Source organism: Protopterus annectens, chromosome 15.part0 (assembly GCF_019279795.1).
Source record: "Protopterus annectens isolate FY-2018-M chromosome 15.part0, PAN1.0, whole genome shotgun sequence".
NCBI lineage: Eukaryota > Metazoa > Chordata > Ceratodontiformes > Protopteridae > Protopterus > Protopterus annectens.
In genome coordinates, this window is record NC_056749.1 from 407,450,209 (window position 1) to 407,476,753 (window position 26,545).

Sequence of the window (26,545 nt, forward strand, 5' to 3'; positions counted from 1 at the left end):
TTATGGCAGTAGAGCCCTTTTTGATTTTCCATAAGGATAGGGTATCATTACGTACTAATCCTTCCTTTATGCCTAAGGTGGTTTCTAGTGTGGCTTTAAACCAAACTATTCATTTGCCTACTTTTTATGCAGACCCCAAAATAAAGGGAAAAGATTTTGCACACTTTAGATGTACACAGGCAATTGCGTTATTATTTAAGCAGGACTAAGGATTTTAGGCAGTCTCAGCAGTTGTTTGTTTCTTTTGCTTTGAGTTCAGGGCAAGCCTGTGTCAAAACAAACTATTTCTAGGTGGATTGGCTTTTGCATTGCATTTTGTTATTCCCATCATGGCAAGGAGATTCCAGCTGGGATTAGGCCTCATTCCACTAGGGCTACTGCCACTTCTACAGCATTTCTAAGGGGGTGGCAACTAAGGATATTTTGGAAGCAGCTACTTGGAGTTCAGTGCATACTTTCTCTAAGCATTATCACCTTCCTATCTACTCTAAGTCTAGGGCTGGTTTTGCCACAGCTGTTTTGCAAGGCATGTTGTCAGCTCCTGCTTCTTTATGATTTGCCAGCCTCCCTTACCTCTGCTTTGGGATTCTACCCAATAGTAAGGACTGCAGCAATGGGGAACGAAGAACATAGTACAGTTTTGTACCTACCATAAATGTAGATGTTCGAGGATCCCCATTGCTGCAGTCCAATTTACCCGTCCTCCTTCCCCTCTGTGTTTAGGGGTGGTTGTGTAGGTGAGGTTACATGCTGATATTTTTGTATATTTTCTTGTATATATTGTACATATTTTTGGTGCAGGTATTTTGGGCCTTGTCTTTTTAGGGTCTTCTGACATCTGGGGCAAGAAAAGACTGAGGATATGACGTCGGTCATGCGCATTAGTACCCTGACGTACTGACGTCAGTCTAATGCGCCCTGACCGACGTCAGCCATATACTCTGGTATTCGGGCCGACTGGACAGCGGACTACACCCAATAGTAAGGACTGCAGCAATGGGGATCCTCGAACATCTACATTTATGGTAGGTACAAAACTGTACTATTTTTGTCATTCTAGATTACATGGCTAGTCTGCCATTTTGCCCTCATACCTGCTCTTCCCATCCTCTGTTAAGACAATTTTTTTCAATAAACATCTTTATTAAATTATCATGTATGACATAAGTAATCTTATATTTATATAAATGAAAAACAAACATTGACACCACTTTAGTTGCAAACAGTATACATCACAGACACCACTGAAACAACTGTAGTTGCAAACGTTACACTTCACTTGTAATCTAGCCAGTCATTGTCAGTTAAGCGTCATATGGCTCATTCAAGTCATGCTTCTTAAACCTTGTTCCTTTGCATATGTTGTTCTCACAATCCCTATTTTTCATATGCAGTTTGCTTCTTCTCTTTTCTAAAAATCCAAATTCCATTTGTTTTATCTCTGTTACTATATTCCTTACTTCTAATACAATTGGTCTAGACTTTGATTTCCGTTTTATAGTAATTGCTTTTATGACAGCCAGCATAATTACTTACCAGGGCTTTACTATGTCTAGGCAATTCCAATTCTGTATTATAGCTCAATAAATCATTTCCCCAGTCAATGCAATCCACTCACCCAGCATCTCCGACAGAGCAGTCCACAGGGAATCCTTAGTCTGTTAGCTGACTACACTCTCAAAAAAATGTTTCAGCCACTCTCTCCTGCCCATCACACCTCCAACATTTGCTGTCCACTTGAGGAAAAATTCTTTGGAGTATACTTGGGGTATAAAAATACTTATGTTAACACTTCCAGGCAAATATCCTACATTTTTTAGACTTTGTTGCATACCTGCAAACGCAATTCCTGTCTCCACCAATAAGTAATATTTCTTGCAGAAAGCTGATTATTTCTCCCAGAATTTTCTTAAGCTCTGTTGTAGCAGTTTTAGGTGGTTTGCAAATGCATGCCAGTGTAATCCTTCTCCTTTGCCAGTAGCCCCTTAGTGCTATATATTTTCCATTATTATCTTTCCTCCTCTTCTATCACTTTTGGAGCTCCTCTTGCAATTAATATAAGTACTCTTTTCCTTTGCCCCAGATATTCTGCTGAATAACCATTCTGAAAACCTTTATTTATCAAATTCACATGTTCAGTTCTTTCCAGGTGCGTCTCCTGTAGCATTCACATTTTTAAATATAGACATTACAGAAATCCTCATTTTCTTGTATAGTTATTGTTGTCACTTTTTATGTATAACTGCTTTTTTTTGTTAAATGTCTAGTTCCAACTTTTATGATGCATGCATACACTGTTCGGCAGGTTGGTCTTTTAAACAGTTGATGTAATGTGATCCTATCTCGCCTACATTCAATACTGATGGGCTCGGAGCTGAGAATCGGCTCCGACTCGGCCGTTCTGACTAGCACAAAGTCTCTCATTGGCTGGGCCAACCCTATATCCCAGGATGCACCACGCCCAAAACCCCAGATCTCGTTTGCCGCTCTTGGAGTATCGACGTGGTCTCAACTTGGCTGTGGCTAAGTACCGTCTTTTGTTATCTTTGATATCTCATAGCAGTTTTCTGTAGGAGAATTTATATTCAAAAGCTACGTTGTGGCAATTGACTTGTTTGAGTGGGATTGTTTATTCCTGTTGTGTGGTGATCCTTCTGTTTGGCGGGCTAGGCCCTTTTGAGTTAGAGGGCCTTTGCCCTATCTTTTGTCTCGGCTTTTAACTTAGAGCCACCCCCCCCCCAGTGTTTAACTTGTGTTTGTGTATCATGTCTACCAAAGAAAAATAACATAAGCCATTGGGCTTTAGAAAATGTGCAAAGTGTAGCTATAAAATGTCTTTGACAGACGGTCACGCGATTTGCGTATACTGCCTTGGCGCCAAACACTTGCAAGAATCTTGCAGTGTCTGTCATGCTTTCTCTTCGAGAGTTTTGCAGGAGAGAAAAAATAAACTTATCCTGAAGGGTTTAATTAAACCCTCCTTTGAGGAAGCTATTTCTCCTCCCTCTGAAAAGTCCAGGGCTAAGTCTAAAAAGAAGTCCCCGGCTCCATCCTCTTCTTCGGAGCCACCGGAGAAAAGATCCAGGTCGATGTCCCCTTCCTCGGCTCCACTGGTCTTGGAGCCATTGGCTATGGGGTCTAAAGCTGTGTCTCCTTCCTCGGCTCCATTGGTCTCGGAGCCGCAGGATTCAGGGTCGACAGCTGGGTCCACTGTCTTGGTTCCACTGGTTTCGGAGCCACAGGTAATACTTTCCATTTCGGAGCCGGTTCTTCACTTCCACAGCTTTCGGCACCGAAGGAATTTTCGGTGCTTCTCGAGCCTGCTTCAGCTTCGATCATCTTGGAGCCAATTCAGAGCTGTTCTCCTAGTCGTGTCTCGGATCCGATGGGAAAGGTTTCTCGACCCCCTTCTGTCTCCTCCAGGTTATCTGATTTGGACGTAGATAGGGTGGTCCAGAGACTCCTACAGTCGCCAGTGTTATCTAAATTATTTTTGGCTCCAGCCCAGTCAGCTCTGGAGCCCACCATAGCATCTGTTCCATTCCTTCCTCCTCCGACAACCTTGGTGTTGTCTGAGTCGGAGAGTGCGGAGTAGAGTGAAGTCCTTGGGTCGGTTCTGAGACTCCCCGTCAGTCTTTCGGTTCCGACCTCAGCTCCAACCTTCTCTATTCCTTCTGCAGGTTTCGGTACTTGGGGGGTCCTTGGTCGGGCCAGAGGGTGATGCATCGGGACCACTGACTTTGGTTCTGAGTCTCCCCCTTGGTGCTTCGGCTAGGGGAACCCCGACTCCGGTCATGGTTTTGGAGATGGGCCCTTCCTCCGATTCGGGGAGACCTGCCTTCGAAGCTATGAGGAGCGCGCTGGCCAAGTCCTTAGTGACTTCACCCGAATCGGCATCTCCCTCCCTGGACACCATGACTAGAGTTTCTGGAGCCCCCCTATCTCTGGACAGCGGGGCTCCAAGGCCTGAGGATACCTCCATGTGTGGTCCCCTGCTTTCTGAAGGCCCTTCAGAGTCCATGCCTGAAGAGTCTCCCAGAAAGAAGGCTGTGTAAGAGGAAGCACCTAGACTCCCCAGATGAGTCTGTCACCTCGGACACCGACCTCGATGATGCAGAAGGGTCCCCGAAGTCGTCCTCTGATGATGTCTCGTTCTCTGACATCCTGGAGATCTTGAAGACAGCGGGGCGACTGGCCATCCAAAAACCCTTCTGAGGAGGAGTTGGTCTTCCTCAAGGCCTTCGGAGACCAGTCTTCCACCTCTTGGGTGTCTTCACCCTTCGATGAATTATTGGATGTTATTTGTCGACGGGTGTGGGAACACCCTGACTCTGTGGAGCCAGTTCCTAGCCGCCCCAATAAATTCTTATCGGCACCTCCTGGGAAAGAGTTTTTGACCAAGGGAGTTCCTGTGGATGCCATGGTGGTGGCGTCTGCCTAATAAGGAGTCTAGGAGCATCGATAGGTATGGGAAGGCGTACCCTGTCTTCAGTGACCTTTACTTTGCGGTCGCTGAATTACTTGTGCCATTTTACACGGCTCCAAAAGGATCTCATTAAAGAGTTGGGAGATACCCTGGCGGGTAACGTGCCTGAGGCGTTGACTCAGTCTGTTAACGCCCAGCTGTCTACCCTTTCTTCCATCGTCAACTCGTCCATGAGGCTCATATCTTATGCAGCCGAGGGGGCGGGTAGAGCAGCGAGTTCAGGCGTAGCCCTCAGGAGGCAAGCTTGGATGCACTTGTGTCATTTTGCGGAGGCCTTCAAGTCTTCTTTCACGGATGCCCCTTTCAACGGGTCCTCCCTTTTTGGACCCAAAGTGAAAGACACCCTCACGAGATGTGAGCAGGAGGGTAAGACTTTGTCTGCCGTTGGGACCCGTTTTTCTCTCCCCACTAGACCTTATCCCAAGGCTCAGAGGGGAGGAAAAATGTGGTTCAGAAAGTCTCAAAAGTCTTCCCCTGCCCATCAGAGTGAAACCCCCTCCAGAGGCAGAGGAGGGGGAAATTACTCCAGAAGACGTCACCCCAGAGGCGGCGGAGGCCCCCGCAATACAGGAAACCGCAAATCCTTTCATGGCTCCTCCTTCCAGCATCCCTGAGGGATTACCCGACTGTGCGTCTCTGGAGCCAGTCGGGGGTCACTTTTCGGAGCATAGTCAGGCCTGGGAGTCCATCACTCAGGATCGATGGGTGCTTCGAATCATCGCCGGAGGTTATACCATTCCTTTCATCTGTTCTCCCCCACCGTCAAAAAGAATCCCGGATGTTCCACCCAGTCAACGGGATCAAGCAGCACTAGAAATCTCAAAGTTGATAAGAAAAGGAGCCATCCAATCGGTCCCCGCAGACCAGATCGGATCAGGAACTTACTCAAGATTATTTTTGGTGCCAAAAAGAATAGGGGACTTGAGACCCATTCCGGATCTCAGCCATTTAAACTGCTTTGTGAAAAAGTCCAAGTTCCAAATGGTCACGTTACAATCAATTCTCCCCTTGCTGGAGAAAGGAGTATGGATGTGCTCCATAGATCTCAAGGACGCCTATTATCACATCAAGATGAACAAGGCTTCCAGGCATCATTTATGCTTCTGGCTGGGAGCCAGTCATTTTCAATTCTGGGCCCTGCCTTTTGGTCTCACCACAGCCCCCAGGGTGTTTACCAAGTGTTTGGCAGTGGTGACGGCTCACCTGAGACGTCTAGGATTCCAGGTGTTTCCTTATCTAGACGACTGGCTCCTCACCGCCCCCACCAGCCATCTACTTCTTCAAGCCATGAGAACTACCTTCAAATGGGGACATCTGTTAGGAATTGCCTTCAGTTGGGCAAAATCTGTATTGCTGCCATCACAGCGTGTTGCCTTTATTGGAGCAGAGCTAGACTCTGTAGAGATGCGAGCATTCCTACCCTTAGACAGAATAAAGGTGTTACAGGCTCAAGTTCTGGCCTTATTGCCCCGCAGAAAAGCTCAAGCCAGAACATTTCTGCAGTTGTTGGGAACAATGGTGGCTACCATCCTTCTAGTCCCTCTTGCCAGGTTGCACATGCAAATACTTCAGTGGCTCCTTTCGGCCCAGTGGTCATATCAGGATCTGCCCTTGTCCCATCCTATTTTCATTACGGAGAGATGCCGACAAAATCTTCGCTGGTGGCTTCTCCCCTCCAATCTGAATCAAGGAAGATCGTTCATCCCCCCCCCGTCCCCCGTTGCCACGGTAACCATGGACGCCTCCCAGATGGGGTGGGGGGGGGACAGTACCTGGGCAGGACGGTTCAAGGTACGTGGCAAGATCACGAGACTCACTTGCATATCAATGTTCTGGAGTTGAGAGCGGTGCTTCTAGTGTTGCAGGCACTCCACAGCTTTCTTCCCCAGGGAACTATTGCAATTCTTTCCGACAATATGTCTGTTGTCTGGTATCTGAACAAACAGGGGGGAACCAAGTCCTATCCCCTTTGCAGGGAAGCCATGAGAGTGTGGAGCTGGGCTATCGCTTCCCAGTGCTTTCTAGTGGCAACGCACATTCCTGGGAAGTCGAACGTGATTGCAGACAGGCTGAGCAGAGCTATTCTGATGCCTCACGAGTGGTCCCTGAGCAATCGAGTGGCGGCTCAGATATTCTCCAGGTGGGGTCTTCCCTGCTGCGACCTCTTTGCCAGTCTCCTCATTGCGAAGTGCAGAAATTATTTCACTCTAATCCCTCCTCAAGGGGAGCCACCCAGGGATGCTCTAGTCCACGACTGACCCTCCGGTCTGCTCTACGCCTTCCCTCCGGTCCCTCTCTTGCCAAGAGTGATTCAGAAGGCAATCTACGTGGGAAGCAGCATGATTTTGATAGCACCACTCTGGCCCCGTCAAGTTTGTTGGTTCCCCTTCCTTCGGAAATATGCGGTGGATGGGCCTTGGATCCTGGACCCAGCTCCAGACCTATTGACTCATCAGTCGGGACAGCCTCATCCATCCCTCCGAACTCTCAGACTCGCTGCTTGGCTACTCCACTTCCTTCCTTAGTCAGACAGCATAACCTTACCCCAGAGGTACTACAGATTCTGTCCTCCTCTCATAAGTCTTGTACTAGAAAGATTTACTCTAGTAAATGGAAGAGATTTGCTATTTGGGCTGAGCAGCGTGACCTTAATCCCCCCATAGCCCCTGTGTCAGCGGTGTTAGATTTCTTGGCGACACTTTTTAGACAGGGTTCCGCTGTCTCCACTATAAAGGTTCAATTGGCAGCGATCTCTAATTATCACGTAGCTCATGAACCTTCCCTCACGGGTCATAAGCTGTGTAAAGCCTTTCTAAAAGGAGCCTGGTTAATTCACCCCCCGATTTCGCAACCCGTTCTACCATGGGACTTAAATATGGTCCTCGGAGCTGTGACATCTCCTCCCTTCGAACCTGCAGCCAGTTGCGAATTAAAATTCTTATCATGGAAGACTGCATTTTTGGTAGCCATTACTTCAGCTAGAAAGGGTATCGGAGCTTCAAGCCCTTTCTGTCAAACCTCCTTATTTGATTTTTCACGATGACAGAGTATCTGTAAGACTAAATCCTTCCTTTTTCCCTAAGGTGTCTTCTGCATTTTGTCTCAAACAGGCTATTGAGCTACCAGTCTTTTTTCCACAATTCCCCAACAAAGCAGAATACATATTTCACCAGTTGGATGTACATAGACAATTGAGGTTTTATTTGAATAGGACACAACAGGAGAGAAAATCAGACCAGTTGTTTTGTGTCCTTTTCGGACAACAGAATTGGCAGATCTGTAAACAAGGCGACTATCGCTAAGTGGATTAGGGATTGCATCTCATTCATTTATGCATTGAAGGGTAGGAATCTTCCCTTTCCAGTGAAGGCACATTCTACCAGGGCTATGGCAACTTCAGTGGCCTTTCACACTAGGCTGTCCGTGGATGAGATTTGTGCAGCGGCTACTTGGACTTCTCCACATACCTTTATTTCTCATTATAAATTGGACATGGCATCTAGAGCTCATGCTTCCTTTGGTTCCACAGTGCTCAGGAGTGTTTTCCAGTGAGCCTCCCAGGATTTGGGTGCTAGGGCCACTGTCCCATCAGTATTGAATGTAGGCGAGATAGGATCACATTACATCTCTTAGTTATGTACTTATCATAATGATAGATGTATGTGATCCATCTCCCCTACATTCTTACGTACCCGCCCTCCTTCCCCATTCCTGTTGGATTTGGAGGAGACAAGTATTGTTTGATTCCCATGAGGATATTATTTTTTCTCTCCTCTTACACTTGTCTCTTGTGTGTTCTGTGGGTGGAAGACTGTGTTAGGGGCAAACTAGATCTGGGGTTTTGGGCGTGGTGCATCCTGGGATATAGGGTTGGCCCAGCCAATGAGAGACTTTGTGCTAGTCAGAACGGCCGAGTCGGAGCCGATTCTCTGCTCCGAGCCCATCAGTATTGAATGTAAGCGAGATGGATCACATACACCTATCGTTATGGTAAGTACATAACTAAGAGTTTCTTGTCATATCCATTTGAACCTATGCCACATCTTTCATGACTTTTTTTTTGAAAGCCCTCAAACAGAACAAACCCTCCAACTCCCACAAAACCTGTCAAGTTAATAGCACGCACAAAACTATGTACATCTTCAAATATTGAAGTTTTTGCTTTCTAATAAGAACAAAAGTTGTAAGCTGATAGCCGCACAGTCAGGCTAGAGTTAACCACAAAGAAAGGTTAGTCATGCTAAGATGCATGATAGAGCCTTTGCTGTGTTAGTAAGTGCTATTTGATTTTGTCTATATAGCTCTCCCAGCTTAGAAAATGCTTGAATGCTTTCAGTAAACACTTTCTCTAAGCCGTTTCTCTTTATGAAATTGTCTTCTATTAATGTGCAAACCAGACACAAAACTGCTAAGGATACCTTGTTTACCAGAAAAAAAAACTTGCAATATTCTTTTTCATTTACATGTTTAGTAATAAACTTGTTACTGGATAACGCTTAGGGTCTTAACCCAGTCATTTTCCTGTCCAAGCATGGAAAAAGAGCACTAATTTTTCTTTTGTCATACAGTCTTAACCAGACTCCCCCTGCATCTTTCTGTCTGTGTGTTTTGGGATTTCTTTTTACGTTGCAGTGCCTACATTTCTTAAAACTGAACAAAGAAAAAGAGAAAAGGGGAAAAAAAAGCAAAAGCACCTGTTTTATATTAGTGTCTCTATTGTATTTCAAAAAAAAACTGAGAAGACCAAGTCTAATTGTTTTTTTTTTATCTTTAAAGCTCTACCAGTAGGGAAAACCCCTGATTACTTCCAGAGAATATTATGTCCTCACCAGTTTCTCTTTTCTTTTTCTCAGGCAATCTACTTCCACCAGATTGTTTCCCATGGAAACATGAAGACCAGCTGCAGAATTGCTACCAAGTATACATGCATTTGCTTGAATAATCCTCATAATATTCAGTATTTTTTATCATTTACTTGCTCTCTTAAAACTAATCAATATATGGTCCTTAATTCAGTCATTTCCCCATGCAAGAATGAGGAAAAGCACAGTAGTTTTTATTTTGTCATGTCATTTTAACCTGGCTCTTTTTTTGTGTACATTGCATTGCCAATATTTCTCAAAACTGCACAAGAGAGAGAGGAGGAGAGAAAAAGAAAAAAAACAGCACCTGTGTGCAGTCCCTGTTGCACTTAAAATAGCATGCAAAGAAAACCATACACCACAAATAACAGTACTATTAAGAAACTAAAATGTTTTCTTTACTTAGCTTTCTCAAGAAGAAGCTCAACAAGAAGCAGAGCCTCCTGTTTCACAGCTCACTTTTTGTTGGACAAACTTTTGTATTTCCTCCTTAGTATGCACTTCATCAAAAAATGATTTTGTCTAGCCAGGGAAGAATACCTTAGCTAGCTACAGCGGACTGAATCTCATGCCTGCGTCTCGACATTCCCTAAGTAGTGGAATGAATTTACTCATATTCTGCCTGGTGTACAAGGAATAATCTTTCTCCACAAACACATTGCTGTCTCCCACTTTTAGTATTTTGTCCTCCTGCCACAGTTTTGTCAGAATTGACTCCTGCTGCTGCTAGGATTGCATCTTCACTATTAAAGGTCTAGGTTTCTTTCTTATAGCTAGGTTTGGAGCATACACACAAATGTGCCTTTCAACCAACAACTCCTACTGTGGTGGAATACCAGTCCAGTCGCTTATTTGTGCTTTCATAAAATTAATGGAGTCTGCTCCTTCCAGCTTCTCTGGTATAGCTGAAAATCTTAGGTTTTCCCTATGTTCTCTGTCCTCTTACTTCTATTATTTTTTGAAACATCTCTTCTTGAGTAGTTTCATATTCAGCCAGCCTTTTCTTCATTTCAGCCTCTGATTTTGAAGCTTTATCATCTCATCTGAGTATCTCTTTAAAGCTTCTTCCATTTTTCCAGCCTTTTGTTGTTGGTGTTGATAAACTTCCATCAGTGTTGTTTATTTTAACCAGGTCTGTATGCAGTGTCTTACATCTTCCAGTAGGTTACTGGAAGTCATGTCTGAAGATTACATTGCTTTTTGCTGAACAGCTGCAGAACTTTACCCAGTCAATGTTTCTTCCTCACTTTTTGTAGCTGACTTTTTTAGGTCGTCTGTATTTCTTTATTCCTGGCATCCAGGCAGTGTACTTACTAGCCAGTTAATGAACTTTACCCATAAACACAAGTCTACTGGCCTTCTCTGCTGAGTTTGTTTTCACACTGGCAGAGCTAAAAACAAGCTGTTACTCAATGTGCAACTGTCTTGGAAGTCCTGTCAAGACAATTTCTTAAGGGAGCCATCCATATCAGCCCTCCCAGGTGGCTACTTCCCCCTCCATGGGACCTTAATTTTGTTCTGGAAAAACTGATGCCTTCTTTCGTACCTGCAGCCTCTGCCCATCTAAAATTTCTAACTTGGAAAACTGCCCTTCTGCTGTCTATCACCTCTGGTAGGAAAGTCTTTGAGCTGCAGGCTGTCATGGCGGTGGAGCCATTTGTCATCTAACACCCAGACAGGGTTTCCCTCAGAACCAGTCCTTTCTTCATGCCCAAGGTGGTCACTGATTTTTCTCTTAATTAGGCCATTCACCTACCCACATTCTTTACCAACCCCAAGAATCAAGGAGAAATAATACTTAATTCTTTGGATGTGTGTAGAGAATTCTGTTACTGTCTTGACAGAACAAAATCCTTGAGAAAATCTGACCAAGTCTTTGTGACTGTTGCCCCTGGCTCTGAGGGGAAACCAGCTTCTAGTCGGACTATCTCATAACAGATGTCCCACTGCATCTCATTTTGTTAGCGCCATCATTGCGCAGTCACCTGAGGCTCTCTGATTACATTCCACTAAGGCTACTGCTACCTTCCTGAAAGGGGTCCCTATTAATGACATTCTTGAAGCTGTCACCTGGTCATTTTGCACACCTTCACCAAATACTACCACTTAGCAGCCTTTTCCAGGTCCAGAGCAGGATTCAGCACTGCCATTCAGCAGGGCATCATTTCCTCTCCCTAATAGCCTTCCAGCCTTAATTCAGCTTTGGGAATTTTCCCAAAAGTCAGGACAGCAGCAGTGAAACAAGAGGAACACAAACCTAATACAGTTGTGTACACTTAACATAAATATAGATGTTAGAGTGTATTCACTGTTGCAGCTTTCTTTCTCCTTAGCCTACTAGGTAGTCTATTTATAACTTCTCTTCCAAGTGAATCCTATTTGGCCTCCCCTTCAGTATAAGTGCCCTTCCTCAGCCCCCTACTGCCCATTTTGGGGCTCCTCCCGTTTAGGTGGCAAGAAAAAACTGATAGCATGACATTGTCCGGCTTCCTATATGCCCTAGTACACTGTCAGTTTGGGCGTTTGCCAGCCTAAGGAGGAGGGGAATTTTTCTCTGGCATTTAGGCCGGGTAAGGGTTTTCATGTCAGGAAATACCACAAGTCAGAACTGCAATAGTGAATACTCGCAAACATTTACATTTATGGCAAGTGTACCCAACTGTACTTTTCCTGTGGTCTAGTAAGTACAAGGTTTGATCCTGTCAGCCTCCGTTGCCTAACTTTCTTACACAGAACAAGTCACTTAACCAGATACAGCTCCCAGGCTCAGTCTGAAAAAGGTCCATGGAGATCAGTGTTCTACCCCAGAAAACAAAATAAAATTCTACCTATGGTGGCAGAGGAGGAACTGTCATCTGTAGCAAGTGGATGTGCTGGTGATTCTCCAGCATTTGTGCAAGCTGTTTCCTTACAGCCTTACCTCATGCTTCTGTAAAGGTGCATTTCTCAACTATTCTGGCATTCTTGCCCCCGACACGTACGCACTTTCACACAGTCTGTCACTGGCATCCAGATCAGCAGTGAAGCATTGGGCTCCAAGGAGGGGAATGACCCTAGCTTGGGACCTGGATTTAGTGTAGGAAAATTGACCCACCTTTGAACCAACTGCTTCTGCATCTCTGAAACACCTTGTAAACTTTTTCTTGTACTCTGTCATTTGTTAGCGGTGTCTCCAAACTAAAAGCTGCCATGAACAAGGAGGCCGCCTTGTAGTTAAAGGGTTACCCTGCACATCACCCCCCTCCTTTATGCCAAAAGTCATTACAGAAGTACCAGTGAACCAATCTCTTTGACTTGTGGTCTTCTTTTCTAATTCCCAAAATAGAGTGTAGGATTTTTCACTCCTTAATTTTTCTTAGACATTTGATATATAATACCTTGGTAGAACTGAACCTTATTTATTTATAAATAAATAATATATAATACCTTGGTAGAACTGAACTGTTAGAAAAAAGCATGTCTAATATGTATATATGTTCTGCAGAAACTAATAAGAACTGCTGATTACAAAACATTACAAAATGCCAAACACACAGCATTTTTTTCAGTAAACATCTTTATTAAATTATCATGTATATAATGAATTTCATATAAATAATAATTTCATATAAATGAAAAACGACATTGACACCACTTTAATTGCAAACATTATAACTTTCAGACACCATTGAAAAAACTGTAGTTTCCAACATTATACATCACTTATCTGTCCAGTCATTGTCAGTTAAGCATTGTATGGGTCATTCAAATCCTGCCTCTTAAACCTCATTCCTTCTCTGCATATATTGTTCCCACAGTTCCAGTTTTCTCCTATGTAGTTTGCTCCTTCCCTTTTCTAAAGATCCCAATTCCAGTTTCATCACTGTTACTATAGTCACTACTTCTAGTAAAGTTGGTCTAGACTTTGATTTCCATTTTCTAGTAATTGCTTTTTTGGCAGCCGTCATAATTAGACTCAGCAAGGCTTTCCTATGTCTGGGCAATTCCAGTCCTGTATCATAGCTCAAATAAATCATCTCCCCAGTCAGCTCACCCATCTTCTGAGAGAGAGGGAAAAAATAGAAAATAGGTTGGATTTAGAACAAAATGTTTATGGTGTGAAATTGGATGACGTACAGTGTGGGTAGCATGGGTCATTTCCTTGATTTAGTTCTAGAGGATGTTAATGGTGGGAGCATTAAAACATCAGTATATAGGACATTTGCAGATTCATAGATTCATAGATTCGTACTAGGCTAACTGCCCTTGCGAGCCATTTTAAGCCTAGCCAATTATCCCCTGTGAGATTCAAACCCTGTACCTTGTGTTTGTAAGGCAAACACCTTAACCATTAGGCCATCCTCCCAACCCCATTATTTCCATTATTGCATGGGGCTAGTTTTCATCCCCAACATTTGCTGGAAGCCCTACCCTCTGGGGTGTTTCTTCGAATGCACAGAATTTGTAGTGATTGGGGGGATTCTGTAAGAGAGTGTAGGTACACTTTTTACATGTTTATTAACGGGTTATAACTACAGTGTGGTCTAGAAGTCTTTACAAAGAGTTGTAGCATTTAGACATGGGTTAAATCAGTGTCAAAATGTCATGCATGGAGAAAGGAATAATATTGAATCTTGCAAAAATCAGATGTATTTTGTTTGTGTACAATAGTCTGAGCAATAGGATTAATAAAATATTGCATAGCTGTTGGAAATGTTTACTTCAGGACATGGAATTGGAGAGAATAATAGCAAATAGTCCTTGTATTTCCTACAAAAAAGGAACAAGTATGAAAGATTTTTAGCTTCTAGCTATTTCTCTATGCCTAATGAGACACTGCATATAATTCATGCCATTTGGGGCACTCACCCTTGTGGTGGTTGCTCTTTATGTTTCTGTGTTACAAATTTTAAGAAAATAAATGGTATTAAGTTTTCTCCTGGTGGTAGCTTTTCATATAACAGTGAAGGGATAATATATGCTCTCAGCTGCCCTTGTAATTTATTTTATATAGGAGAAAACAAAAGGAAATTTAAAGTAAGAATACAGGAACAAATAAGAGATAGAATGGTAAACAAGAAAGTAATGTTGCAATGCATTTCAAAACGGTTCATAAGGCTGATCATTCTTTGTAAAAGCTTCTGTTTTAGAACACGTTTTTATGAAAATTGGTGAAATATGTAATATTAAGGACAAACTTCTTTGTAAAGAATCTGTTAAAGTTCAATACTATGGTACCTGTAGGCTTAAATTTAGAGATTAATTGGAAACATTTACTGTGTAATTGAATAATTAATTAATGAATGGTGTTATATAAAGTCTGTGTAAAGCTGTGCATTTTGTATTACTCCTGGAAGGCTGTAAGCCGAGGCGCTAGAGTTTTGAGTTTTTTTATTAAACCTGTGTTTGTGCTGTGGTCAGATGTTCATCGTGTTACCCTGCTGCAGTCATCACACTTGGGTTATCCTGCCGTCAGGCGGTCCCGCAGTCGGCCCAAATTCCAAAGTCTTGGTCCGGCATCGGTTGCTGTCGCTTCTTCCCTGACGTCAGTGCGCCAGGGGTATATGAGAGGCATCTGACGCCATTTTCTTCAGTCTTTCTTGCCGCGCGGTGCCCGAAGCAGAAGCAGTTTGCAAGTGCCAGTCGGCCGCCACCTGAGATTTTCGAATAGAGTTTCAGTCCAAAGTCTTCAAAGCTAAGTACCCCGTTGGGAACCTTTTCTTGCCTCAGTCCGATGTCAGAAAAAGTTAACAATTGCATTTCTTGTGGGAAGCAAATACCTCATAAGGACTTTCATTCTTTTTGTATACCTTGCCTAGGCCCAGACCACGACGTCACTGGTTGTCGGTTTTGTGCTAGGTTCAATAAGCGAACTATAAAGCGACACTTTGATTTCGCACGACACTACTTCGGTAGGAAATTTAATTACACTATGCTGTCGGAGCAAGCGACTACCGGCGTGCATAAAAAACGCAAAGATAAAGACAGGCAGCCTAGAACCAAGCCAGACTCCGAGGCCTCGGCTGGGCCGGTTGCCAGTTCTCCGGGTTTCAGTGAGGCGCCTACGCAGCCCCTGGCTATCGCTGAATTGGATCCCCAGACCGCTTTGTTTTCTCCAGCAGAGAGTTCTAGGCCGACGCAGCCATTTTCTTTAGGCCCTACTGATGACATTGCAGAAGGAGAAGCCAGTGCTGTAGAAACACCTTTGGTTTCTGAAGGTATCTTCAGACCGACTAATCTCACCATAAAATCTTATGCTAAGCTTAAGACTCCTCTAAAACCAAAAAAGAGTGCACTTCAGTCTCCAGTTCAAGGCACCATGCTTAAGAAACAGATGCTTAAAATGGCTGAAGATTTGATTTCTGTGATCAGGGGTTCCCAACCCCCCCCCCCCCCGACAAAAGGCCTAGACAAGAGGAAGATTATGCCTCCTCTGATCAAGTGTCTGTTTCCTCAGGCTCCTCTGAGGAACAGGATTACTCCTTTCCCCCTTATGAAGATTCTGATGCTGAAGACTCCATTCCCTCGGCTTCTCCCCCTGAAGATTATTCCTTTGGGGAAACCTTACATACCATGAGGGAAAATTTCCACTGGGAAGGTCAGGACTACTCCGACTCAAAGAAAAGGCTCCGAGAGTTTCTTTTACTCCCCAGCACAGACCACTTGCTATCCCCGCAGTTTTAGACATTGTGGATGATGTTTTTTTAGAATCTAGTCTAAATCCAGATTCTCTGCCTCCTGCTCCAGCCAAACCAGATAGATACTATAGAGTGCCTGACTCACACAAATTCCTATACAAAAGCCCTGTTGCTGATCCAGAGACAATCTCCCAGGGTCCCAAGGGGGCTAAGGCTTCTATGGCTAAAAATCCTGTACCCTCTGAAAGGGACTCCAGAGGACTAGATAGGTGGGGGAAGAAGGTTTACACCTCAACTACTCTAGCTATGAGTGCACTAAATTGTCAATTTTACATGCTTAAATACCAGCAATTCCTAATGTCTCAAATAAAACAAAAGATGGGCACGCACCATCAACAGTCTGAATTCAAGGAAATGCAGGATCTGTTGCATGCAGCTGAACAGGTGGGCAAACATACTTTACAATGTGGTTTTGATGCCTTGGAAGCTTCCTCTAGAGCAGCTGTTACTGGGTCTGTTATACGTAGGCATGCTTGTTTAAAGGAACGATCTCTGCCTGATCATGTTAAAGCAAAGTTACTAGATGCACCCTTACAGCAGGATGTCTTATTTGGGGTTAAAGCAGAGGAGGTTTTAAAGAAAATGAGGATAAGGCAAAATCTATGCAGACTGTCAATGATTTCTTACAGGTACAGCCCCCACGCTTCAGCAGAAATTGGCCAACAAAAAATTGGTCCTTTCCAGCTTCTGACAGACCACAGAAGGGTAAATACAGGCGACCAAGGGAACAGAGGACAAGCACAAATCCCTTATAAACCTCGTCAATGGGGCACTGCAACATAGAAGGGAGGAGAAGACAGGTCCCAAACTACTAGAAGGCAAACACGACGACTTAAACCTCAAACTGCCAAGCAAAACTCTCTTGGCAGCTCCCTTGGGAGGAAAATTAGCACTTTTTGCAGACAACTGGCGCATCATCACAAAGGACAAATGGGTCCTAGACATTATCTCACAAGGATACAGATTCCATTTCCACACCTTGCCAAGGATAAAAGGAATGCCAAACCTGCCACAAAATCAATGGGCAGAGGCACAAAAACAAATTACAGCTCTCATGGACATGAGAGCCATTCAACTGGTACCTACACAGGAGCAAGGCCAAGGATTTTACTCAAGGCTCTTTCTAGTCCCCAGAAAGGACAATGCTTGGAGACCCATTGTGGACCTTTCAATTTTAAACACCTTCTTGCAAGTACCCAAATTGAAGATGCTAACACTACATCAGCTTCTTCCCATGTTGGGCAAGAAAGCTTGGCTAGTAACGTTGGACCTCAAGGAGGCATATCAGCATGTCCCTATCAGACAAAATTGCAGAAGATACCTCCGTTTCATTGCAGGTTCAACCCATTACCAATTCTCTGCACTGCCCTTTGGCTTATCTACTGCGCCCAAGGTCTTCACAAAATGCCTGGCACCAGTAATTGCATACTGCAGACAGAGGAATTCAAATATACCCATATCTGAATGACTGCCTCATCCAAGCAGAAAGCAAGGACATTCTCTTACAACACCTGGCTTTTGTAAAACACCTAAGTTGCCTAGGGTATACAGTAAACGAAAAGAAATCAAAACTAGTGCCCTTACAAAATATGACATTCCTGAGTGCCAGCTTGAATACAATGGCCCATATGGCTTATCTGATGCCAGACAAACAACTACAATTAACTCAATACTTCAGAACAATGGCAACAAAGACCCAACTCCCTGCAAGAAAAATTCTGCAGGCCTTGGGCTTCATGGCATCTTGCATACTACTAATACCATTTGCAAAACTGCATATGAGGAAATTACAATGGTACCTAAAAAGTGTATGGACTCAACACAGCCACAGCTTGGAAACAATGATACCTCTCATTCCCTGCCTTCAACAGGAGTTTCTATGGTGGTCACAGGCATGTCACCTCAACAAGGGTCAGCCTTTCACCTTACCCCCAGCCAGGCAAACTATGACAACAGATGCATCGGACTATGCCTGGGGGGCACACATGGCAGGATGGTGCATTCAAGGCATATGGACTGCAGATCAAAGGAATCTGCACATCAATCAAAAAGAAATGCTAGCTGTACAAAATGCTCTGACAGCCTTCAAGGACCTCTTACATCCAGGACAGCTTATCATAAGGACAGACAACACCACAGTAATGTGGTACATAAACAAGGGGGTACACACTCCTACCCTCTATGCAGGCAAGCAATGACCTTATGGGACACAGCACTGGCTTACCAAGTTTAATTACAAGCTCAATTCCTGCCAGGAACAAAGAACACCTTGGCAGACGACCTAAGCAGAAACATCATGGATCCCCACGAGTGGAAACTGGATCCACAAGTATTTGCAATGATAACTCAAAAATGGGGGCTCCCAGACATAGACCTGTTTGCCAGCCCCACAAAACTATCAGCTAACAAAATTTTGCACAAGGACTTTTCACAATCAAGCTTGGAAAGTGGACGCACTCTTTCAGTTGGAAAATGCTGACAATACATGCCTTCCCTCCATTACCCCTTCTCACAAAGGTGTTGCTGAAAGTCAGGATGGAGAGACCCCGAATGATACTCATTGCCCTAGACTGGTCACGTCAGCACTGGTACCCACTATTAAGGAATATGGCCCAGGGCCCACCATGGATTCTACCACAAACTACTCATCTGCTCACACAGCAAGACAATCAGATTCTACACAGCCAGCTCAAAACCTTAAACTTGGCTGCATGGCAAATCACCTAAGCAACAAGCCAGCTCCTCTCTCTAAAGCTGTTATGGATGTTATTATGGAGGCCAGGAGGCCCAGCACCAGGAAAGCCTACTCAGACAAATGGAAAAGTTTTTGCACCTGGAACCAAGCGAAAGGCCAAAATACCCTTCAGCCTGACATGCGTCAGATTCTGCAATATTTAACTGAGATGTTGCACAAAAGGCTTTCTTTTTCATCTATTAAAATCCACGCCTCAGCTATTTCAGGTCAGTACAACACGGATCCTCCCTTATTTTCACATCCACTCCTAAGGCAGTTTCTCAGAGGAGCCATAAATATTAGGCCACCCAGGAGAGCACCAACACCTACTTGGGACCGCAACTTTGTTCTGGAAAAACGTACGCTACCTCCTTTTGAGCCAGCTTTCTCAGCTGATTTAAAGTTTATATCATGGAAGACTGCCCTGCTGCTAGCAATTACTTCAGCAAGAAGAGTTTCAGAGCTTCAGGCACTAATGGCAGTAGAGCCTTTCCTCATTTTTCATCAAGACAGAGTTTCTCCCCTCCTTTATGTCTACGGTGGTATCCAGTGTGGCTCTAAATCAAACCATCCATTTACCCACCTTCTTTCCAAATCCACAGAACAAAGGAGAAAGACTACTGCATTCCTTGGACATTCACAGGCAGCTATGTTACTACTTGGATAAAACTAAGGTTTTCAGAAAATCTGACCAGCTTTTTGTATCCTATGCTACAGCATCACAAGGAAAGGCCATCTCAAAACAGACCATTTCCAAATGGATAGGACATTGTATACATTTTTCTACACCCACCATGGAAAACCAGTTCCTGCTAGCATAAGGCCCCACTCTACCAGGGCAGCAGCTACATCTACAGCCTTTCTCAGGGGGGTGCCAACTAAGGATATTCTGGAAGCTGCAACTTGGGGTTCAGTACACACCTTCACCAAACATTACCACTTACCACTTTACTCTTAAGATTGGAGCTGGCTTCGCCACTGCAGTTTTGCAGGGCCTTCTAGCCTCCTCTAACCCTGTTTGACTCCACCTCCCATCCTTAGCTTTGGGATTCTACCCAAGTGTGATGACTGCAGCAGGGTAACACGATGAACATAGAACAGTTTTGTACCTACCATAAATGTAGATATTCGAATATATACCCTGCTGCAGTCCAGGTTACCCTCCCTCCATCCCCTCTGACCTAACTAAAACCTTTCAATACCTTAAAATCTGTTACAACCTTTGTGGTGTATTTGCTTATAGCTGGAGGGATATTTTGTTTATGCTAAACTCTTTATTATTGGTACTGTCTACTGACCACCATTTGGGGGGGGGGGGGCACCTGACATCTGGGGCAAGAAAAACTGAAGAAAATGGCGTTGGATGCCTCATATATACCCCTGGCGCACTGACGTCAGGGAAGAAGCAACAGTAACCAACGCCGGACCAAGACTTTAGAATTCGGGCCGACTGCGGGACCACCTGACAGCAGGATAACCCAAGTGTGATGACTGCAGCAGGGTATACACTCGAACATCTACATTTATGGTGGGTACAAAACTGTACTTTGTGGATTTCTTCTTGCTGCTGTTCTTTAAGCTGTTACATATTCTGTGAGAGAGGGGTCTGCAGGGAATCCCTAAAGTCTGCCAGCTCATTACACTCCCAAAAAATAAGTTCTGAGCCACCTCTTTTTTGCTTGTCACACCTCAAATATCTGCTATTCACCTGAGGAAAAATTATTTGAAATCTACTTGGGGTGTAAAACATAGCATTATTTTTTTGTATAAAACCCATATCAGGAGCATACAGGAAAAATTCAAATTCAGACTCCAGTTAACAAGGGTCTCTGCAGCTACCACTGCCTTCCTAAAAAGTTAATGTGGATGGTATTCTAGAAGCATCCATTTGGTCCTCCATTTGCACTGCTTCAAAACAGTACAGGTCAGAGATGATAGGTGATATCAAGGGCATGGTGTGGATTTGCTTCTACTGTCCCGAAGGGCATCCTCCAGTCCTCAACTGACCCATAAGCTAACTACCCAACCTTGAGTAGAAAAGCTTTAGGAATTTTCCTGATAAGTTATGACTGAAGCAGTGACACCTCAAAGAGCATAATAAAGTTATTTAGGCAGTATGTCATAATTATAGATGTCCAAGTGTGGTCACTGCTGCAGTCTTGCCTCCTTCCCTCCTGCTGCAGTAATATTATGAATAGCCAAGGTGAATACCTATGTACCTTTTCCCCATCAGTTTTGTACCTCTTCCCTTCTCTACTTATTCAGGTTCCCCACAGAGGGCTTGTATTTGTCACAGGCTGCACCCCTGAGGTAAACCAAACACAAAATCCCTAATGTAAGCATGATTATACTATTCTTTGGGAGGGCAACACAGAATTAAAATATGGTATATGCAGATTTCGCTTATATAGCAGGTACTCAGCACTGAAATAAATAGGACATGCTGGAGGGACCGATTCATAACCCAGAGGCTCCCTTCACTCTGGAATAAAATCCCAGTCTAGGTTAGGCAGAGTCCCTCATTGACTCTCTTCAAGAGGAATCTTGATGATTGGATGGGAGATCGTAGGTTTACCCCAGGTATCACTTCTGTGTCACTGTTAGACAGAGGCACAGTAATACTAACCTCGAAAAAGGGCATAGCAAAATTAATTTAAAATGGGTGGCGAAAGCCAAACATACTCTGACTAGGCTTATAAATGCCCTAGGGCAGATAGCCTAGTATGAACCTATGAACCTATATGAAGTTGTCTGAGTTAGTGATATTAGCCCAGCCATGGGGATGGTGCTTAGGTGTAAAGTCAGGCTGGGCATTCGACTTGAACTGCAACAGAGATCCCCACAAGTAATGACTACAACAGTTAATAGTCAAGTATCTGCAGTTATGGTAAGTTGCTTGTACAATTGTACTTTCTCACTTTTCAAATCCAGGATCTGTATGGTGTATTCAAAGCTAAAGTGTCTGTCAGTTGTGCTGGTTACTTGGAAAATATTTCTTAATGCTGCAAAAAAGGGAAATTTACTCTCTCATTTAGTTTGGAGTACACAGTGTGTGTAAGTTTAGTCTTTGGTTTTCTTCATCCCATCAGGCCTATATTATCCAGCGAGTATTTTGAGGGAATCAAGCTGTCATGTTTTACATTTTGTTATTTTCAGAGTTCATTTTCATCAGCCATTTTTGTAATTGTAAAGGTGGGGAAAAATGCTTTGAGTTTTGAGAACAAAAATGTTGGGATTGTTGTATAGAATTACCTTGTTATACTTAAAGAGCTGTAGAAGCACTAGACTGAAGTCTGTTGAATTTCTTTCCTGTCAGTTTTCTGTCTTGATGGAAAAAAATGTGCAAGTTGAAGGTGTCCTTATTTTGTCTAGAAACCAAATGGGCTTCTTTGCTCTGAGGGAGAACTTTGTGAAGAATGGCTTCCTCCTCCATGGATCCTGGAGACAGTACCACGCCGTTCACCCTATGTACCACAGATGGGTGATGAGGTAACACCTTAAGATGAACAGTTCTGACATTTTAAGCATTAACATAATTTGTGGGTTATTCTAGGAAGTAAGTTCTTAAGATTTATCTTTGCTGAAGTTGTCATATTGCCTTTAACTCCTTGTTTCACAAAGGTGATTACAACAGGTCCATGACCTACTTGTGTCACTAGACTATTTTGTAACAGATTTACTAAGTATGTGCAAAATAGTGCATTGAGCTTACATATCTCTGAGGGAAGGGGCATTGTCATTGGTGGCTTATGAAAGCCTATAAGACAAGTAGGAAGTGTAATCTGCTGCTTAGGCCTGTTGGTGTGAGTGCTGCCTGTCTAATGATGAACTGCGAGCTAGTGGCATAGATATGAAGAGAACAACCGAGCCCAACATTAGTATAAAAATAAGAATACCATTTGTCAATAGCAAAACCTTCAGAGTCCTAGCACAATGATGAGCAGCTCAAAGTTCATACTCTGCTTGGATTTTAATGTGGAATTCTGCATATGCTCGGTGACGTCTTTCTGCCTGCCTCCACCTAAAAAAATAAAAATAAAGTTTGTGTTAGGTAACCCTTGTGAACAGTCTTCTAGTGCTTTCCTTGATAAGGAGATATATATGGGTCTGGTTCTGCAGTAACTGATAATCTATTTTCTCTGGCATTTTGTGGATGCAGTAGGTTTTAGATTGCATGGAATCAAACTGTTGTATTTTGACTCACATAGCCACTGTTTTGCCAGCTTTCTGGCAATTACTGTCTTTCTGCTCCAAAAAGGAGCTCTCATTAAAAGGACTTAGAATCTGCTACAATTTACAACAAATAAGTCTGCAAAACCCTGCAGTGCTTAGCAGACCATTGACAATTTTGAGACCTTGTAAACTGCTGAGTAGATTAAAGTTAATTTTCCTTGTGCCAGGGTAATAATGAAGAGGTTTCTGCATGTTTAACCTCTCCACACAAACAATCCTCTGCTTCACAACAGAATGGTATAGAAAGATGAAGCCCTTAATACAACCAGTTGACCTGGGTGTTGGAGGAGCCAGCCGCAGAAAGTGCGATGAATGAAAAGGCTTCAGCTGCTTACATCTGGGTGTGATGGGAAGTTGGTGTGTGCTCAGGGGATTGGATAGGTCTGAGGTCTCAGTGGGGATCTTGAAACGCTACACCACAGTCGTCTACAAAGAAGAGGCAAAGGGTGACAACTCTGCATTGTCAAAGACTTCATATAGCAAGCCCTAGTATCACTTCACTCTTATGCACATTTTGAACATAAAAAGGGAAGTGATTAGTTCTATAAAATTCTTAAGCAAATCCAAGCAAGTAGGCTGTGGCCTAGGTGTGCATCTTTCCCAGTGCAATGGTAATTTGCATTTTTTTGCTATTTGTTATGGACATCCTCCAGGGAGGAGGAGGACTCCTTTGACAGAGTATTACTGGGAGTTTGCCAAACAAAAGCAGCAGAAGTCAGTGAAGCATTTGGGAGTATTTAATGAGAAACCTGTAGATGTTCTTCATGTTTCACTGTTGCAGTCATCACATTTGGGTTATCTGCTTGCAGGTAGCCCTCAGTCAGCCTGATTATCAAAGTTTTGGGTCCTGTGTCAGTTCCTGTCTCATCTTCCATGACCTCAGGTAGTCAGGGGTATATAGCATGCAGCCAACGCCATTACATCAGTCTTTTTTGCCGAGCGGTGCCCGAAGCAGAAGCAGTTCGCAAGTGTCGGCCAGCCAACTCCTGAAATTTTCGTTTTCGAGTTTCAGATCCAAAGTCTTCAACTAAGCTAAGTACCCCATTGGGGATCCTTTTTCTTGCTCTAAACCGATGTCAGTAAAAGTTAATTGTATTTCTTGTGGAAAGCAAATACCTCATAAAGATTTTCATTCGTACTGCATTCCTTGCTTAGGCCCAGACCACGACGTACCTCGCTGTCCGTTTTGTGCCTTATTCAAACCTCGTACTATTCATCTGTTCATTTTCACATCTAAATATTTTGATACTCTGTTCAATTATCCAGAAATGGCTTCGGTAAGCCACCTGACTACCGATATTCTGAAAAAATGCAAAGATAAAGACAACGACAGACCGCATAGCTCCAAAGCTGCCGACGACGCTTCTAAGCTAGTCACCAGTTCGCTGGTACTCAGTGAGGCACTTTCACAGCCCCTGATACCCACTACTTCAGATTCGCAGGCCTCTACTGAGACCCATTCGGAGTCTGGTATATACAGCGAGATGCTTCTTCGACTGTGGAACCTGCAGATGTGTCTACCTTGGATGGGTCCGGAGCTGCTGTGCAGGCACCTGCTTTTGAGGGTGTATTCAGGCCTACTGACTTGCATATTAAACCAACGCCATCTTCTTCAAGGCCTAAAACTTAATCCATGCCCAGAAAACCAACGCCCAGATCACATGGTCAGGCCCCTATGCCTAAAAAACAAGTTATAAGAATGGCTGAAGACCTCATTACTCTAATCGGGGGAAGCCACCTTTCTCCCTCTGAGACCTAGGACTGATTTTTTCTTCTGATTCTTGTGATCAGAATTCTGAAATTTCAGTTTTCTCTGATGACCAGGATTTGCCCTCATCTACCTATGAGGATTCTGTTGCAGAGGACTCCATTCCCTCTGCTTCCCCTCCAGAGAATTTCTCTTTTGGTGAAACCTTGCATACTCTTAGGGAGCATTTCTGCTGGGAAAGCCAGGATTACTCTTACTCCTAAAAGAGGCTTAGGGAATTCTTACTCCTGCCTCAACACAGGCCTTTAGCTATCCCTCCTATACTGGACATTGTAGATGATGTCTTCTCTGAATCTAGCCTGGCCCCTGACACTTTACCTCCTGCTCCCAGAAAACCTGATAGGTATTACAGGGTACTTGACTCTCACAAATTCCTCTTTAAAAGTCCTACTACGGATCCTGAGACCATTTCACAGGGACCCAAGGGCATTAAGGCTACTACTGCCAAAAACCCTACCCCCTCTGATAGATGGACACATTCTGCACAAGGACTCCCCGCAAACAAGCTTAGAAAGTGGATGCCCTGTCCTTTACCTGGAAAAACCTATCCGTTTATGCCTTTCCTCTCCAAAGTGCAAGATCAAACAGGACAAACCAAGGGCAATACTGATTGCACCAGACTGGGCACGCCAACACTGGTACCCCCTCTTGTGCAGTGTGTCACTGCTGGCACCATGGCACCTGCCTCAAGACCCCTGCCCTGCTGTCCCAGCAGGAGGGCCAGATTCTGCACTCACAGCTTCAAACCCTGAACCTTGCAGCCTGGCTAATTACCTGATCTCTCCATTAAAATCCCTCAGTAAGCAAGTGATGGATGTCATTCTGGAGGCAAGGAGGCCTAGTACTAGAAAATCCTATGCTGAAAAATGGAAAAGATTCTGTTCCTGGAGCCAAACTCGGGGGATGGGCACATCAGTGCGCAACTTACCGCATATTCTTCAATACTTAACTGAGATGCTTCACAAGGGCCTTTCCTTTTCTTCTGTCAGAATTCATGCCTCAGCCATTTCAGTACATTACAGTATAGAGCCACCCCTCTTCTCTCATCCACTGCTGAAGCAATTCCTCAGAGGGGCCAAAAACTTGAGACCAACCAGGAGAGCCCCTACTCCAGCCTGGGACCTTCCTGATTCACACAAGTTTCTTTTTAAAAATCCAGAGACTATTTCACAGGGGCCCAATGGCATTAAGGCTTCTGCTAAAAATCCTACCCCTTCTGATAGAGACTCCAGGCCGCTGGATAGATGGGGTAAGAAGGTTTACACTTCTGCAACCTTGGCCATTAGGACTTTAAACTGTCAGTTTCATATGTTAAAGTATCAACAACATGTTATTGGATTGCTTAAACAGAAAATTATGTTGATTCCTGACTGTGTGGAAAATAAAGAATTACAGGATTTAATGCATTCTGCGGAACAAGTTGGAAAACATACTTTGAAATGTGGTTTTGATTCATTAGAGGCCTCTTGCAGGGTCGCTGTTACTGGGTCTGTGCTCAGAAGGCATGCTTGGCTTAAGGAGCAATCTTTGCCTGATCATGTTAAAGCTAAATTGTTGGATGCTCTCTTAAATCAGGACTGCCTTTTGGCAACAAGGCTGAGGAAGTTCTTAAAAAGATGGAAGATAAAGCTAAATCTATGCAAGCTGTTAAAGATTTCTTATAAGTTCAGCCTCCTAGATTTAGTAGGCACTGGCCTTCTAAGAACTGGTCCTTTCCAGCCCCTTTCAGGTCTTCTCAAGCCAAACCCAGACACAGCAAAAACCCCAGGTTTTAGTCCCAGGGGG

The 26,545-nt window shown here is 43.8% G+C and overlaps 1 protein-coding gene across 1 annotated transcript in view; it reads left to right on the forward strand.

Moving 5' to 3' along the window:
• BRWD3 (bromodomain and WD repeat domain containing 3) overlaps positions 1-26,545 on the forward strand; it is a 1,896,258-nt gene that overhangs the window by 902,132 nt on the left and 967,581 nt on the right. The window contains exon 23 of the mRNA XM_044057276.1: positions 22,132-22,248. Coding sequence (XP_043913211.1) covers positions 22,132-22,248 — 117 coding nt within the window. The remainder of the gene's footprint in view (positions 1-22,131; positions 22,249-26,545) is intronic.